Below are 17,663 nucleotides of genomic sequence, written 5' to 3'. Positions count from 1 at the left end.
CTTTGTCCCTGTGACTCACCTAGTTTTTGGTCTCCGTTGCTCTCATCCTTCCTCCCCCGCCTTCCCTCCTTCCCACCGCTCTCCCTTCTGCCCATCCTCCACCGCTTTCTTGCTTTATGTTTGGCCTTCGGACTCTAGAATCCACTACCCCCTAGCCAGCTCTGCCCTCGTCTCCCACCAAGTTTGTCTCTCCCGGTCCTTCCCTACATTTATCATCCCTGCACTAAGTTCCCCTCTGTCCCGCTAGTTGTATTCCTTTCCCTCTGGTTCCCAGCATCTCTTTCCAACATGGCCCCCATGGAATCCCTCCCGGGTCCCCTGCCCTCCAGTCTTCTAGGCCATCACAAGGCCTGGCAGATGGGGGGCCTTGGGAAATATTTGCTGAGCAAATGAAGGGAAACCCACTAAGCACTGTCCCTTCTGTGTCCTCAGTGACCTTCAAATCCATTCCCCCATCCCTCCACCCCCAGAGCCCTTTCCCAGCTCAAGTACCATCCTCTCTCATCTACCCCCCAGCACTGGCCTCCTGTCGAGCCCTTTCCCACGTCCCAGGCGTCTCCTTCTGACACCCACGTCTGACCCTGCTCTTCACCTGCTGCAAACTCTCCCGTGTCTCCTGCTACCCTCAGAATAAAGTCCAAACTCCTCAGCCTGGAACCCTAGCATCCTTAGACTCTGGCTTCTAGCTGCTTCTCTGGTTTTATCTCCCACCCCTACCCTGACCTTCTGCATCCCCAAAGGATGAGCCCTGTCCCCAATACATCATGCTCTTATATCCCCCCCAAGCCGACTCGAGTTGTTTTTTTTCCCATAAAAGCTTTCCTCACCCCCTTCATCACTCATCCTTTTGAAACCCAGCCTGGGTCTAATGTTCTCCAGGAAGTTTCCCCAAGTACTACCCACTCTTGGCAGTTGGTCACTCTGTCTCTTCTTCTCTGGTCAAGCTGCCCATCTTGGTCCCTGTTACAGCACCGACTGCCCTGCCTGGAGTTCTGTTTTTGACTCCTCCTTGAGAGCACCAGTGGGGATCCTGATACCAATACACTACCTGGTACATTAGCAGATGCTCAAAAACGTCAAGGAGTGAATGGCTGAATTAATGGATGAGTGAAACATGAATCTCTAAGTCCTAGTGTTTCTCCTGCACACCAGACACCATGCCTGTGCTTCAGTATTTGTGTGATTATCTGCTCCCTCCCATGAGTGAGAGTTTGGAGGGCCAGTGCCTGTGTTTGATGCTGTATTTCAGCATGTCTCTGCCTCTCACTCTCATCTCTGAGTTCCTTCCTCCCTTTCTGTACCATTCATGTTATGATCCTGTTTAAAGCCATTCCATGTCTCCCCACTGCCCTCAAATTAAATCTAAACTCTTGACCTGACCTACAAGTCCCTGGGCAGTCTGGCCCTGCCTTCATCTCCAGCCTCATCTTGTTCCATCTGCATGTGGCTCACTACGTACATGTTAGCCTTCTCTGGAAGCTCTTCCTGCCCCAGGGCCTTTGCATATGCTGTTCTCTGGCTAAGACACTTCCCTCCAGCTTCACCTGGCTGGCTTCTTGTCATCCTTTTGTGTTAGCTAAAATATCCCTTCCTTTTAAACTGGGTTAAGCCTCCCTGCAGGAGCATTTTGTAGCATTTCGGATTTCTCCTTTGCCCTAATTGTAACTTACTGTGGTATACGCATTTCTTGGATTAACGTCTGTCTCATGCACAAGATGTAAACTCTATGAGGATGTTGGGGACCCTATCTGACTTCCCTCCTTCTGTAGGCTCAGCATTCGGCACAATGCCTGGCACTTAAGTACACAAATAAATTGCTGGTAATGAATGATCAAGTCTGTCTCTGGGACTGTTTACGTTCCCTCCCCAGCGCCATCCTGGTACATAGCAGGTGCTTTTAAAACCCTTGTGGAAGAATGAATGAAGAAGTGAACGAATGCCCACGTCTGTCCCTTGTCACTTTGCCTTTCTGCATCCCTTCTTTTATCTTTCTGTCTCTTTACATAGAGCATATATATAGTCTGCAGGTATAACTATATAGTCGTGTGTTATGGGTCCCTCTCCAGGAGTTGGGCTGGACTGGGAGTCCCTCCCCCGTGCCCCGCCCCCACATGCACACAGCAAAACATTAAAAAGAAAACATCTCAAAACTGCAGAAAACACCACAGCCCTCCCCCCTCCCCCCCACAAAAAATAAATAAATAAAACACGACGCTCCCTCCCAACGGCCCCCTCCCTTCCCTTCCCCCTCCCTCAGGGTCCCTGATTCGGAGGGTGGCGGGCGCTCCCCCACGCCCGAGAGGTGGGGAGGGGGCGCGGGGGAGCACCAAGCAGTCTCCAGCGCGCTCACGGGGAAGGAGGGGGGCGCCCCCGACCCCCGGCAGCCTCGTTGCACGCGCGCCCGCGCACGCGCCCCGGACACGCCCCCCTCGGCGCCCCCCGTCGCGCCCCTACACGGGCGTGGTTTTCCTGTTGAGCGTGTTGCCGTTGGAGGCGGCGGCCTCCTTGGCCAGGGTCCCGGGGGCTGGCGCGGCGGGCGCGGGCGCGGCGGGCGCAGGCGCGGCGGGCGGCCCGGTGACCGTGACCGTGACGCCGCCGCCCGCCTCCTTGGGGAAGGCGTTGTGCAGCGTGAGGAAGCCGGACGCCCCCCCGCGGTCCCGCTCGGCGCCCGCCCCGCCGCCGCCGCCGCCACCGCCCCCCGCGCCCCCCGCCGCGCCGCCGTACGCCCCGCCGCCGGCACCGGCGCTAGCCAGCCCCGCGGCCACGCTGCCCTTGGACGGGTCGCGGCTGAGCGTGTACATGGAGATGTCCGTGGAGGCGAAGCCCGGGCCCCCGGCGCCGCCGGGAGACGCGTCCCGCGACGGCGACGGCTCGCTGGAGCGGGAGCTAGAGCGGGAGCGGCGGCGGTAGCGGAAGCGGTAACTGGGCAGACGGAGGATGGCCGAGGGGCCGCTCCCGCCACTGCCGCCCGCGCCCCCGCCGGCCTTGAGCAGGTCCGAGCGAGACTGGCAGTGCGCCTCGCGGCTGCGCTCGATGTAGATGTTGACGGCCAGCACGCCGATCACCTCGGCCAGGATGAACGACAGCCCGCCGAAGTAGAAGGACCAGCCGTACGAGTAATGGTTCTTCTTCTCCTCGTCCCGCTTCGGGCCCGGCTCGCCCGCGTTGGCCGAGATGTACACGATCACGCCGATGATGTTGCTCAGGCCTGGGCGGGGACGGTCAGACGGGAGCCTCGAGGCCACCCCTGGCCCCGCCCCCGCCCACGGCCCGTCCCCGCCGGCCCAGGCCCTGTCCCGCTCTGGTCTGAGCTCCACCCCCGATGGTCTAGGCCCCGCCCCAGATGGTCCAGACTGGCCAGCCCAGGCCCCGCGCCATGTTGGCCTAAGCTCCACCCTCAGATGGTCCAAGCCCCTTCCCAGATGGTCTAAATTTCTTCCCAGGTGGCCCAGGCCCCGCCCCGAAGGGCCCCAAATCATGCTTCGGATGGTCCACCATCCCCAGCTAATTCAGGTCCTACTCTGTTGGTCGAAAGCCCACCCTGGTTGGTCTAAACTCCGCCCCAGTTGGTCCAGGGCCCACCCCAGAAGGTTTAGGATCACCCTTAATGGTCCAGATCCCTCCGGGATGGCCCAAGCCCTGCCCCAGATGGTCTAAACTCCTCCCCAGATGGTCCAGGCCCTTCCCTCCCTGGCCTAAACTCTGCCCTTGATAAGATGACCCTGGCTGGGGTTTCCTGGCCCTACCCTGATTGGTCTAACTCCACTCTTAACTTTATAAATCTTGGTGTTCCCTAGGCCTCACACACTGCTCGTTTAGTTAATGAGGTAATCCCACTCTCTCTAGGCTCTGGCTCTGGCTGATCTGAACTCTTTCATGATTATCATCTATTCTAGGCCTTCCCCATACTACTCTTACTAAAGCAGGTCTCCCGGCTACTCTAAGCCCCGCCTCCAGCTTGCTAAACCCCGCCCCCTGAGGATCGCGGTCAGGCTCCTCCCCCGTCCCAGGTGTAGTTAGCCCGGTCTTTCAAATCCTCCAAGCCCCACCCCCTGCAGATTTGATCCATCCCCAAAGCATCCCCTGCTGTTCATGCTAAATCCTCCCCCTTCTCCTCTGGATTCCATCCCTTCAGAAAGGCTCTGACTCCTCGAATTTCCCAATACTACTCACTTCGAGTAGAAAGGGCGTCTCGCCCCTTAATGCCCTGCCTCACTACCGAGTTGGTCTGGATGCTTTCGCAGGACCAGACCCTTTTTGGGTACACCGGAGCCCACGAGGCCCCGCCCCCTAGAGCAGGCTCCTCCCCATCTGAATCCAAATCACTTTCTCCCTCTCAGGTCTGTCATTTCTGTCTTCAAGACGGCAATTCAGCCTCAAGGCCCCACCCCCTCCCCCAAGCTCCTCCCCTTCCGTCTCCTGGACCGCGAGCTTTGGAATCTAAACTCCTGGCATCCCGGATTACGCGGTAGACAGACACCTGTCTGTGCTGGGTTCACTCGCCCAGAAGACTACCGTAAGGCGACACCTACCTCGCCCAGCGGGTGGCGATGGAGCTTGGGAAGAGCCTAGGAAGGCTCCGGGCCCCAGGGAGCGCCCGGGCAGGGTAGCTGTGCAGGCGCGCGCGCGCGCACACACACGTGCGCGCTCGCAGGTGGGCCGCCCCCTCCCTCTGCCTCTCACCTGCTGCCACGAACAGGATCCCTGCTCCCAGAATGATGTTCCTCTTGGACTTGTAGACCCGGGAGGCCGCCACGCACACGCCCCCGAGCAGCAGCAGGATGGCGCTGAGGATGGGGAAGATACTGGAGGCCCGGACGACTCCTGGAGAAAGGAGAGTATGGGGAGAGAGGTGGGGTGGGAACCAGGGCGTCAGACACGGCCGCCTGTCCCCCCGGCGCCCCGCGCCTCCTGCTGCCTCCGTCTCCGCTTCTCTCTCGCTGGTTCTACAATTCTCCTTCTCTGCCTGGTTGTTTTCTGTTATTGTCTCACTTTCTCTCCTCTTTAAAATTTCTCTCTTTCTCGATCTGATTGCCTCTCTTTTTCTGTGTCTTTTTCTTCCTCTATTTTTCTCTCTCCTGGCATATTTTTCTTCCCTTTTATTTCTCTAATCACTCTCCCTCTCTCTTTTTTTTCCCCTCGGAACTTTTCTATTTCTCTGTGGACCCTCTCCCTCTCTTTTTCCTTCTCGCACGCTCTTTCCCTTCCTCTCTTCTGCGCATTTTTTCCTTCCTCCAGATCTTTCTATCAAATCTCTAAATACCTCTCTCCCTCCCACCCACCCCCCTTTCTGCCTGGCTTCATCTGTAGCTCTGGGTTTCTCTTCTCTTACTTTCTCCCTTCTCTCTCTCTCTCCCCCTCTCTCTACAGTCCTTTCCATCGTCTCCCAAACCCTAGGCAACCAGATCGTGCGATTTCTGAGCCCGGTTGAGGCCGCAGCCAATCATAACTCTGGATTTGCCGCGTTCTTGGGGTAGCTACCAATCTCACCACAGGCTTCCCGAGCCAGCTTCCTAGAATGGCCCGTCCGCGCCGTCCGCGCCGCAGATTGCCTCAGGGCCCCAGGGCGCAGTGGCCAATCCCAACCCAGAGAGTCACTGCACTGAGTTGCCTCGAGTACCCAGGCCATCACGACGGCCAATCAGCTCCCGGGATCCCTTCTTAGCCCGCCCCAAGGTGAGAGGAGGGGGCGGGAGAGAGACCACTGAGCCAATCGGTGACCAGAGGATCTCAGTATCTGGGCTTGGATTGGCTGACAGGTTCATCTCTGCGTGTGGTTCTAAGTGCCGGAGCACAGCCCCCTCTCCCCTCGCACTTGCCCAAGCCCGGCAGCCCCCCCACTCTGTCCCCGACCCCCACGTACGGAGCAGATACTCTGCGCTGTCATGGTCGTAGTCCGTGTCCTCCGGGAAATGGTTGATCTTCACGCAGACGCCTCTTTTCAACCCTGGAGGGGAATGGAGGTGATAGTCGTGGGCACTTAAGAGTGGGGGAACCCCGGGTGAGAAAAGACCCTCCCCTCCTCAAACCCCTTCTGATTGGGAGACAGGAAGTGCTGGCTCCTGAGCCTGTCTGTGCACCTGGGACAAACTTTCAACTTCCCGGGCCTCAGTTTCCCTACCAGTTAAAAAAAGAAAAAAGGAAAAGGGAGGGAGGAAGGAAGGAAGGAAGGAAATCATCCAACACTCACTAAAAGGCCACAAGAACTTTTGCCCTGTAACCTGTACGGGGACAGTCTCTCTGGCCTCTGTTTCCACCTCTGTAAGAAAGAAGGCGTTGGTTTCAGCCATGTCGTCACCCTTCGACTCAAAATCGGTTGAAAATGCGTGGGAAAACGAAGAGCGGCAGAGGGCGAGGAGGACTACACTTCCCATGAGGCCCTATGAAGTCTTCGAGTCCAATTGTGAGGAGAGAGAAGCCCCAGTGGGTCACTGGGGTTGTAGTCTCTTCAATCCTCCATATGGGAGAGGGATTCCCCGGCTCTCTGCGCACTGCACCTGGGGTCCTCTGGGAGGAGATGCAGAGGTCGGAGCTAGCAGAGGTGCAGTATGCCTCCAGGGGTCCTGCAGTCTCAGCCCCTTCCTCCCCCCCAGAACCCACATCCTTACACAGCTGCAGACCGATGTATAAATAAATATAAATTTAAATACATTTTGTTTCCTCAATTCTCCAGGCTCCTTCCAACCTCCAGGCCACTGCCCAATGCTGCAGAACATTCTCACATTCTTCACTGGTGAAAAACTTACCCTTGCAAGCGAGCAGTGCACGGGACACCGGCTTGAGGAAGCTTTCGCTCACACACACACACACCTCCCACCCATTCTGGGGTGTAGCAGCTCCCTGCACTACCACCTTTTTAGCATGCATTGGTTTGATTTATGATCTTCTTCCTCAGCACGCTAGGAGTTCCTGCAGGGGGAGGGCATGGGGTCTGATTCCTCCATGTGTCCCTAGCATTGCCTGGCACAAAGGAGGCCTCAAGAAATGAGTGTTGAAAGAATTAAATTATGAATGAATATAAGGATGACAGAAGGGGAGATTCGAGGCAAAAGATGACACGGAAAGAAATGGGGGTAAAGGAAAAGATTGGAAAGAAGGACTATAAGGCAGTGAATAATTCCACTAAGAGCTACCATTTGTTAAGTGCTTCCTAGGTGGATTAACTCATCCGGAGCTCACAAGAGATCCACGAAATAGATGAAATAGATAATTTTATTGGTGTCATGCAGTGACCAGACATTGAGAATTGGAGTCACACTGCTTGATAATGAAGCCTGAAACCATCATGTCCTTATTCTGTGCCCTTGTTGGCCTTACTTGGGCCAATTTGCTTCAATCCCTTTTCCTATAACAAGGGGCTACTAGGACCTACCTCACTGGGTTGTTGTGAGGGTTGAATCCAGGTATAGAGATTTAGCACTTTGCCTGGAACACAATTAACTGTTCAGCTGATACCACGCCATATACCCATTGTCCAGATGAGGAAGCAGAGGCATAACAAGGGTTCGTCAATTCACAGCTGATGGGTGGTGGAAGCAGAATTCAAACACACAGCAGTTTGCCTCTACTGGAATGTAAGCTTATAGGCTATTCACCACTCTTCAACATCTAGAGCAATGCCTCACACATAGTAAGTGCTTAATAAATATTTTTATGTATGAATGATTGAATGGGCAACAAGCACATGAAAAGATGCTCCATATCAATAATCATTAGGGAAATGCAAATCACAACAACAGTGAAATACCCTCTCATGGATATGAGACACCATCCCATTAGGATGGCTACTATAAACAAGCAAACAAACAAAATAAAACAGAAAATGAGTGTTGGTGAGGATGTGGAGAAATTGGAACCCATGTGCACTGTTGGTGGGAATATAAAATAGTGCAGTCGCTATGGAAAATAGTATGGAGGTTCCTCAAAAAATTAAAATTACTATATGATCCAGCAAGTCCACTTCTGGGTATATACTCAAAAAAATTGAAAGCAAGGTCTCTAAGAAATATTTGTACATCCATTTTCGTGGCAGCATTATTCACAACAGCCAAAAGCAACCTAAGTGTCCATCAATGCGTGAACGGATAAACGAAGTGTGGCATATACGTAGAATGGAATGTTATTCAGCCTTTAAAAGTAAGGGAATTCTGACACATGCTACAACCTGGATGAACCTTGAAGACATTATGCAAAGTGAAATAAGTCAGTCACAAAAATACAAATACTGTATGATTCCACTCATGTGAGATATCTAGAGTCATCAAATTCACAGAGACAGCAAGTAGAATGATGAGTGCCAGGGGCTGGGAGCAGGGAAGAACGGGTACAGAGTTTCAGTTTTGAAAGATGAAAAGTTTTGGAGCTTGGGTACCCAATGTGAATCTACTTAACATTACTGAACTGTGCTTTTAAAAATGGTTAAGATGGTACATTTCACATTCTGTGCATTTTACTTAAAAAAAAAAGCCATTGAATGAATGAATGAAGATACACCTTTTGAGTGCAGACGTATACCCTTCAGCACATCCAGTATGGTGTGGTGGGGGGGGGTCAAGTTCTCTCCTTTCTTGAGTGGGATTATAGTACTTCTCTCAAAACGTGAATGATAATTCCGTGAGATTGAGCATGGAGAGTACACGGCATGCACTCTCCACAGACTAGCCATGCTGGCAGTAATGATAATTAGTACTTACTGAGGGCTAACCACACACCAGGCACGGCTCCAAGCATTTGACAGGTAGGTATTAACACAGTATGCATGACCAGCCCTTAGAAATACTAGGCAGTGATAGTATCCCTGCTTTACAGGTGAGGAAACTGAGGCATAGAGTTGAAGAAATTGCTCAGTTCTATAGATGGTGAATCATGGGGAGGAGACTCTGGGCCTCAAAGGGGAGCTTTTTTTTTTCTTTTTCTTTTTCTTTTTTTTTCTGGCGCCATGCGGCTTGCGGGGGTCTTAGTTCCCCGACCAGGGATCAACCCCCCCTGCAGTGGAAGCGCAGAGTCCTAACCACTGGACCGCCAGGGAAGTCCCAGAGGTGAGCATATTTATGGCAGTAGAGTGTAGTGGTTATGGTGGCCACGAGCACGGGCTTTGGAGTCACATTCTCGGGACTCGCATGCCAGGGCTGCCACTTCCCAGCTGTGTGGCTTTGGGGATTTGAACACCCCTGAGCCTCGGCTTCCTCGTCTGGAAGATGAGGATGGTGATAGCGACCACATGCGGTATGTGAGCATTCAGTGACACACGAATGACAGAGTCAAGCGCAGAATGCACGGGGGTTATGCCGCATGCCTCTGCGTGTTATCTGAGCGGCTGGGCCGGGAGCTCCTTAGGTGCAGGGATGGTGGTGATGCGTCTCTGAGTCTCCCCAGGGCCCGCCTAGCACAGACCCGGGCAGGCGGCGGTGGGGGGAGTGGGGAAGCGGGATGGGGGGCGGTGTGTAGGGGTGGGTGCTGCGGTGAGGACTAGGGCTCTGCCCCTCGTATGTTGGGTGGCCACGTGGCTGACTCACTTCCCCTTTCTGGCCTTCAGCTTCCTGCTCTGACAAACTCGGGTGATAATAATACCTTCCCCCTGGAGCAACTGGGAGGATTCAGTGAGATAATAAGGCGTGCAGAGTGCTGAGCACAGGGGCTTTATATAGTCCGCTCGAATAAATTGGGCTGTGGGTCCAGATTCTGGAGGCTGAAGTTCCTAAGAAGACAGCTAGACCCATACGGATCCCCCAGCCCTGGGGCTGGTTCTGGGGCACTTGAAATGTGGCAATTGAGACGGAGTGTGAGTGTAAAATAGGCACCAGATTTCAGATTTGGTATGAAGAAAAATGCATACTATTTCATTAATAATCATTATATTGCTAACATGTTAAAATAATATTTTGGCTACACTTGGTTAAATAAAATGTATTACTAACCTTTATATTAATGTGTTATATTGTATAAATTGTATTTATTAAATTAGATTCATTGAACCTTCCCCTTTGTACTTGTTTTAATGCCACGGCTAGAAACATTTAAGTTATATAGACAGCTTGTGTGATGTTTCTATTGGGCAGTGCTGGTTGGGAAGCTGGGACTTCCGGGTTATCAAGGAGGGGAAACTCAGGGGTTGGTCATCTGAATTCATAATAATAATAAGAAGAAGAACAGAATATAAACTACATAGTCTAGCCTTTACCCTGTGCCTGCTGGCCTTTTGAATGCTTTACATGTAATAACTCATTGAATTTGCTCCACAGTCCTGTGAGTTAGGGGCTATTATAATCCCCATTTCACCGATGATGGAAATAAAGCACAGAGAAGTAGAATATATGGCTCAATGTCACCTTTCTGTGCATGGCAGACAGGAGGTAACCCAATCAGTCTTGTTCTAGAGTCTATGTCCCAATCACTACTTTCTACTGAACTTCTCAGAAAGACTTGGAGGGAGATGAGGATGGGACCTAAGAATTCCTGGGGACAGAACATCCTCAGGGGACAATGGCCCGGGGGGGGAACCAGTTTCTACACCCCTGGATCCCCGATAGGATGGAGGCTAGTGGTTATATTGCTTTGACTCCTGGGAAACAAGAGACCTGGATTCAGATCCAGACTCTACTTCCTATTAGCTGTGTGACCTTGGGAAAGGTGCTTCCCTTCTCTGAGCCTTAAGCTTTCATTTCTAGGAGATGGGGGTAATAGTGGTACATGGTACACAGGGTTACTGTGAGCATCCAGTGACACATGAATGATGCCTATAATAACAATAAAGTCTACCTTCATTTACCTCCTGCTTAACACAATTCCTTTGGCTCCCAGGACCCACTTACCTCATTTTCCCCAAACCTCTGTGGTCACTCCTTTCTCAGCTCCCTTTGCTGGCTCTCCTCATCTCTCTGATCGTCTTTGAATACTGAACTAGCTCAGGCTTCAGCCCTTCAACTAATTTTTTGGTTTGTTTCTGTCTCTGCTCATCCATCCACATGCCATGACCCGCCCACCAGCCCAGACTCTCCCCTGAACTCTGACCTCATATATCATATCACTAACATCCTAGATCAGGGGGTCAGCAAACTATGACCCACGGGCTGAACCCAGCCTGCCAAATCCAGCGAAGAATGGGTTTTACTTTTTTTTTTTTTTTTTTTAATGATTGAAAAACTGTCAGAGAAGACTATCTCGTGGTACGTGAAAATGATGTAAAATTCAAATGTCAGTGCCTGTAAAGGAAGTTTAATTGGAACCCAGCCACGCTCATCCACTCACGCATCATCTCTGGCTGTTTTAAGGAGTAGCAGCAACAGAGATCGCACGCCCCACAAAGCCTAAGAAATTGCCTGCATGGCACTTTGTGGGTCCTTTCCTATACTGACTCCTGTCCTACACAGTATCTCGAATAGGCACCCTCAATTTATTTTTGTAATTTTTTTTTGGTAAAGGCACCTCAATTTAACATGTCCAAAACTGAGCTCGTGATAGCCCTCCTTATAATAAATTGGGTAAGAGAAAATAAAACAAATACGATAAAATACCAGCTGTTCCAGCAGATGAATCTCCCCCACCCCTACCCCACCACGTGCTCCGGTGCTCAGGCCACAGACTTGGAGCAGCGACTCTCAATTAGGGGCGATTTTATTCCTAGCCTGGAGACAGTTGACAATTTTGGTGTCCACACTGGTGGATGCTGCTGGTGTTTAAAAGGTAGAGCCCAGGGATGCTGATACACATCCTACAACACGCAGGACGCACCCCCCACCCCCAGCCCCACTGCCGCAACACGGAATTATCCATCCCCAAATGTCAGCAGCGCTGAGGTTGGGAAACCCTGCTTTCGAGACACCCCGACACTTCCCTCTCATATCCTACAACTGCCCCATGAGCAATTCCTGCCCGCTGTAGTGGCAGAATATACTCGCAGTTCAAACCCAAACTCTACGGCTCCCACCCCAGATAAGCCACCTCCCATTCTCCCTCTTCCTCTCCTCCTAAATACTCAACACAGCAGCAAGAGCAATGCCCTTAGCCTTTAAGCCAGCTCCTGTCACTCCTCCACTCACGAACCTCCGATGTGGAAAGCAAATTACATTCCAGGACCTGGAAGTCCGTGTTATCGCCTTGACTGCACCTCCTACCACGTTCCTGCTCACCAGCTCTGCCTGGGCCACGCGGGCCTCCCATGATGGTCAAACACAAGGCACATTCCCACTGCAGAGCCTGAGCGATGTTTCTACAGCCGGAAGCATTTCCCTCCAGAAGCCACATGGCTCCATCTCTGGGTTCACTTAGCCCACCCCTCAGACGTCACCTGCTCAGTCTCCTTTATCGCCAATTTCTCTGGTTTCACACCCTTGCCGCTAACACTTCCCATCCCCTCCCTTGCTCATTTTCCTCCTTAGCACTCAGCTCTAACACCCTAGATGTTGTACTTACTTATCTCCCTTATTATCTGTCTCTCCTTCTAGAATATAAGACATATAAAAACAGGGATCTTTCATGTACACACTGCTATACTTAAAATGGGTAACCAACAAGGACCTACTGTATAGCACAGGGAACTCTGCTCAATGTTGTGTGGCAGCCTGGATGGGAGGGGAGTTTGGGGGAGAATGGATACATGTATATGTATGGCTGAGTCCCTTTGCTGTGCACCTGAAACTATCACAACGTTGTTAATTGGCTATACTCCAATATAAAGTAAAAAGTTAAAAAAAAAAAAACAGGTTTCTTTGTTGTTGGTTTTTTTCTCCTTCCACTGCTATAGCTCCAGAATCAAGAACAGTGCCTGGCACATAGTATAAACTCAATAAATAGTGGTTGTTGAGGAGGGGATGAATACATGGAATGATTACTATTTGTTGTACACTGTCCAGCAGTGTATAATGAGAAACTGGGTGTCAAATTATAACATAATGAGAAAATTGGATGGGTGTGAGGCAATAGGGACCAGAGGTGACTGGAGAAAGGGAGACCCTCATGCCTGATCTGAGGAAGCAGCTGCTACTCGGATCCAGCCAACCGTGGCCACTGCAGGATACCGGCCCCATGTTGTCAGATCTTCCACTAGTTCAAAAGAAGCTGGAAATCGGATTTTCAATGTGCAATCTCCCTATTTTTAAATGTTGGCAACCGATTCAGATTTTGGTTTCAGTTTTAAACACTCTGCACATCAGACAAAGCATATCTGCAAATCCCATCCATCAGACCTGAGGTCTCTTGGCTCTTCCCCAGTCACAGCTGGGTGACCTTGGGCAAGTGGCTTAACGTCTCTGAGCCTCAGTTTCCTCATCCACAACAGGAGGGTGGTGCCCTGCCCACCCCCATAGGATTAAACGAGATAATAACATTCCTTGCTCATCAAGAGTGCCCAGCAAGGGACTTCCCTGGTGGCGCAGCGGTTAAGGGTCCGCCTGCCAATGCAGGGGATGCGGGTTTGAGCCCTGGTCCGGGAGGATTCCCACATTCCGCGGAGCAACTAAGCCCCTTCGCCAGAGCTATTGAGCCTGCGCTCTAGAGCCCGTGAGCCACAATTACTGAGCCCTCGTGCCACAACTACTGAAGCCCGCACTCCGCAACAAGAGAAGCCACCACAATGAGAAGCCCATGCACCGCAACCAAGAGTAGCCCTCGCTCGCCGCAACTAGAGAAGGCCCGCACGCAGCAATAAAGACCCAATGCAGCCAAAAATTAAAAAAAAAAAAAAAAAGAGTGCCCAGCAAAACGGAGGAGGAAAAGATGTGGAAAAGAGAGGGATAAAAAGAGAAGTGAAGGGATTTTGATCTTTTTGGCCCTGGAGGGGGAAATTGGGGATTGGCTGGTCCCACTCCTTCACGTTGCAGACCAGGGCCCTGAGGCTTGGGGAGGTGACAAGATAGCGATCACACAGGGGGCTAGATGCACAGGAGGACTGGAGCCCAGGTGTCCTGCTTCCCAGCCCATCACTTCCATGCTACGTGGAAAGAAATGGCAAAGCTGAGAGCAGAACAGAGGAGCTGCTGAGAGGAAGAGGCCTGGCGTGGGGAGATGGGAGGCCGAGGGAGCTAGCTGGGAGGGAGCCTGCAAGAAGGAGAGTAGGACCGAGCAAAGAACAAAGATGGAGATTAGAAGAGGCGGTGGCCTCAGCGTCAAGAAACAGGGTCTGGAAGGAGGAGGTCAAAGGGAGGATGAAGGGAGGGAAGATGAGGCAGAGCCATCTAAAGACTGCGGAGGACCAGGACTAGTGGGGGAGGCTGGGAGGACTGATGGGAGAGGCAAGCAGGACAAGACCTACCGGAGGACAAGCCACAGAGAGAAGAGGACAGGGCCATGAGTTATGGGCAGTTAGGGCACGATGTTCTAGGAGAGAAACAGCCAAAGTGAGGCCACAGGGACGGAGGAGATGGGGAAGACGCTGTGACTGGGGCCATCGGAGGTAGGGGCGCTCAGAGCGCAGAGGTAGGACGTGGGGGAGAGGAGCTGCAAAGGGCAAGGAGGCGCGGGGTCGAGCTCAAGGTGAGAGGGAAGCGGGGAGGAAAAGCAGAGGGAGCCAGTGCTGGAATCGAGGCAGAGAGAGCCCCTCGCGCAGGGAGGCCAGGCACCCACAGGGCTGAGAGGGAGGGAGGGAGGGGGCTTTCCCCACGAATGATAAGACTAGGGGGGTCGCGAGCGGAGGGGGCGCAGGACGTGCCGAGTGACGGAGAGGCGTGAATGGGGAGGGTCGAGGCGAGGGGGGCGGGATTCAGAAGAGGGTCAGGACACAGAGAAGAGTGGAAAAGACGGGAGGGGAGTGGCGGGGGGTGGGTGTGTGGGCAGGAGTGGCAAGAAGCATTAGGAGGAGACGGGAGACCCGCCGTGGGGACCGCAGGAAACCGGGAGATTTCCCAGGCCGCGGAGGGGACGAGGGGCAGGGCCGCAAGTGGAGGCGCGCAAGGCCGGGGCCCCCTCCACCCTACCTTCCAGGCAGCAGATCCTCCAGAGGCCCGAGTGGGTGAGTCCGCCGGGGTCCTTCTTCTCCGAGGAGCCGCTGCCCCCGCGGTGGTGGGGCCCGTCGTCGCCGGCCGTGAGGTTGGTGGTGTTGCAGATGAAGGCGCGCGTGTAGAGCCAGTAGTCCGTGCTGATGGCGATGGTCATGAGGCCGAAGGCTGCGAAGGCGCCCACCGTGGTCAGCAACACCTGCACCCCCTTCTCGCACCAGAGGCCCCTCTCTTCGTTCCAGCGCTTCAGCGACTCCAGTTTGACCACGGGCAGCCGGGGGGCCGTGGGCCACCACCGGGGCAGCGGGGGCGGGGCCGTGCCGGCGGCTGGGGGGGTCACAGCGCAGGCAGAAGTGGGGGGCCCGGGGCCAGGGGCTGGGGAGGGGGCGGCGAAGAAGAGGCTGCGGCCGGGTACGGGGTCAGAAGGCAGCCATGGTCGCCAGCTGGTGGAGGGCAGGGAGCGAGATAAAGGATTAGACAGGAAGGCTCACTTCCCTGGATACCCCTTTACCTGCACCCCAGCCCCCCAAAGAAACCCTACTCTTTCCTCGGTTGAAGAAACTCCTTCCACTCTGCTTGCCACTGCCACTTCTCTGAAAAACAATCTCCCTGTGTCCAAGAAATTCTTCCCACTAATCCCACCCTGAGACATACCCCAGGCATCCCTGAGAGTGTCGTAGGACACGCCTCCAGGCCCCTCCAGCTCTGCCCCCCTGGTCTCACCGTCCTCCCCACAGGGAAAGCGTCCCTCACTCCAGCCGCCAGTGCCTCTTCCTCCCCAGGAACCCCTGTCCTGTTCCTCATTTCTTATAAAATGTTCTCATAAAGTTCTACCCACTCCCTACCTTCCCCTGCAAGGCCCACCTCTTCACCTACTATGGCCTCTACTTAGGAAAAATAAATCTCTCAATCTCTCCTCAGCTGAAAAAAACAAAACCAAAAACAACAAACACAACAAAACCCAGATCTTCCAAACTCACCCCCACAGTTTGCACAGCTCAGAAAACCACACAGGTGTCATCACTACCACCCCACCTCCACGGTCTCCTCTGCATGGGAACCCCTACCCCACTCAGAACCCTATGTCTCTGGACCAGGGTTCTCAACCTTGGTGGCACCTTGAAACCACCAGAGGATACTGATACTTGAGAAATTCCGATTTCATTGGTCTGGGGTGTGGCCCTGAGCATCTAGGTTTTTAAAACTTCCCCCGGGGGATTCTTTTAAAGAATCCAACAGCGTTGGACACCCTGGTTTAGAAGAATGCCCCCCATCTCCATCACATTCCCTCTAACCGCCCCACTTGTCTTCCTTGGACCACTCTCCCATCCCCTGCTATGTCTTTGACTCAAGGAAAATACCCCACTCTTTCGCTTGCTTATAGGAGTCTTCCAAATCTGGTCCTCAGTAGCTCTACAACTCAGACAAACTCATCAGAGCCATCACTTTCTCCTCCATTAAGAAAAATCTCTTCCGTGAGTTGCACGGCATTTTCTACTCACAGGAATCCCTTTCTCCAGACCCCAAATTCCTCTCCATTCAGAAATCTCCCAAGCTCTGACCTGTATATTCACTGCTGCGGAAGGAAATCCCCCCACTCTACCCAGCATCCCCCCACCCCATTCCTCTGCCCTTCCACCATCTCCCACGACCTCCAAATCGCCTCTCTGTAGCCCTTGTTATGGGGATGAACCCCCCAACTCCAGATCTCCCCAGCTCACTTCGACCTCCCACTGTCTCTTGAACTTATAAGAACCTCCCCCCCCCACCCTGACTTCTCTTACATCACAAAGAATCCCCTTCACTCTTGCCACCCTCCTGCACCTACTCTAGCTCCCAGCATGGCTTCTGCTCAGGAGAATCCCCTTCATGTCTCCCTCAGACTTCCCTTCCTGGGAACACCCCCAGAACTCCCCCTTCTATTTCACCTGTGCAGGAACATACACCATACACTCAGTTTTCTTCCGAATTTCAAAAGATCCCTTCCGTAGACAGTGCCCCTTCGAAAAATTTGATCCACAAGACCACAACTCTCTTTCAATTGGGAATAATTTCCCACTCTGCACCCACCAAGGGTCCATTCATTTTCCTCTCCCACAGCACCCCATCACCACGCCCCCTGCCCTGCCTTTTCCACCTTACCCCAACCCTCCTTCCAGGCATGCATCCCTTACCAGCTTCCACCGCTCACTCTATCTATCCTAGACTCCTTCCCCCAAACCCCCTATTCTAGTTAAGAGCCTGGAAGCCTTAGAGGAGGAAAAAAACAAACAAACCAACCAACCTGATTCTGGGTCCCAGTACCAGGGTGACCTTGGCCTCTTCCGCCCCCATCAGCTGGCCCTCACTGGGTCTGCTCCAAGGAGGGGTGTTGGAAAGGTTGTCTATGGGGGGGGTGTCTCCATGGCAACTGGGCCTAGTGCCCCGCACGTGTGTTCTCTCCTCACCTCCACTCCTGCCTGCCCACGCACGGCCCCTGCCCTGGCCCCATTCAACAGTGCCCTGGACGCTGACATCCCCAGCCTCCCTGTCCTCACTTCTGGCCCCTTCCTGTCTTTCCTCTCCAGAAAGACGCTGAGTTTCCTCTCCTCTCCATCTCTCAGCCTCTTCTCCCCGCGTCTGTGCCCCCTCACCACCAGCACCACCACCACCACCACCTCCACTGTCCTAGCAGATTTCTGCCTCCAAGGGGGGTGGGAGGGTGAGCCTGTGACCAAAGGATGTACCCCTTCC

General features: G+C 53.3%; 1 protein-coding gene across 1 annotated transcript; it reads right to left on the bottom strand.

Annotated features, from left to right (window-relative positions):
* Positions 1-2,450: 2,450 nt before the first annotated feature.
* On the bottom strand, positions 2,451-17,266 carry CACNG8 (calcium voltage-gated channel auxiliary subunit gamma 8). Its single transcript, XM_057533557.1, has 5 exons — positions 17,215-17,266; positions 14,910-15,373; positions 5,864-5,947; positions 4,684-4,824; positions 2,451-3,208 (listed from the first exon to the last, which is right to left on the bottom strand). Exons 1-5 carry the CDS (start codon positions 17,262-17,264, stop codon positions 2,451-2,453), a joined length of 1,497 nt encoding a protein of 498 aa, XP_057389540.1. The 5' UTR covers positions 17,265-17,266.
* Positions 17,267-17,663: the final 397 nt, after the last annotated feature.

Source organism: Balaenoptera acutorostrata, chromosome 19 (genome assembly GCF_949987535.1).
Source record: "Balaenoptera acutorostrata chromosome 19, mBalAcu1.1, whole genome shotgun sequence".
Classification (NCBI taxonomy): Eukaryota; Metazoa; Chordata; class Mammalia; order Artiodactyla; family Balaenopteridae; genus Balaenoptera; species Balaenoptera acutorostrata.
Note: the sequence above shows the minus strand (reverse complement) of the source record. Positions and strands in the feature narration are given on the sequence as shown.

Coding starts and splice junctions, on each gene's coding strand:
- CACNG8 (XM_057533557.1), bottom strand. CDS start 17,264: ATGGGGGCGGAAGAGGCCAAGGTCACCCTGGTACTGGGACCCAGAATC. Junction 5,948..14,909: donor GAGGATCTGCTGCCTGGAAG/GTAGGGTGGAGG, acceptor ATTCCCCTCCAG/GGTTGAAAAGAGGCGTCTGC. Junction 4,825..5,863: donor CAGCGCAGAGTATCTGCTCC/GTACGTGGGGGT, acceptor TCCTTTCTCCAG/GAGTCGTCCGGGCCTCCAGT.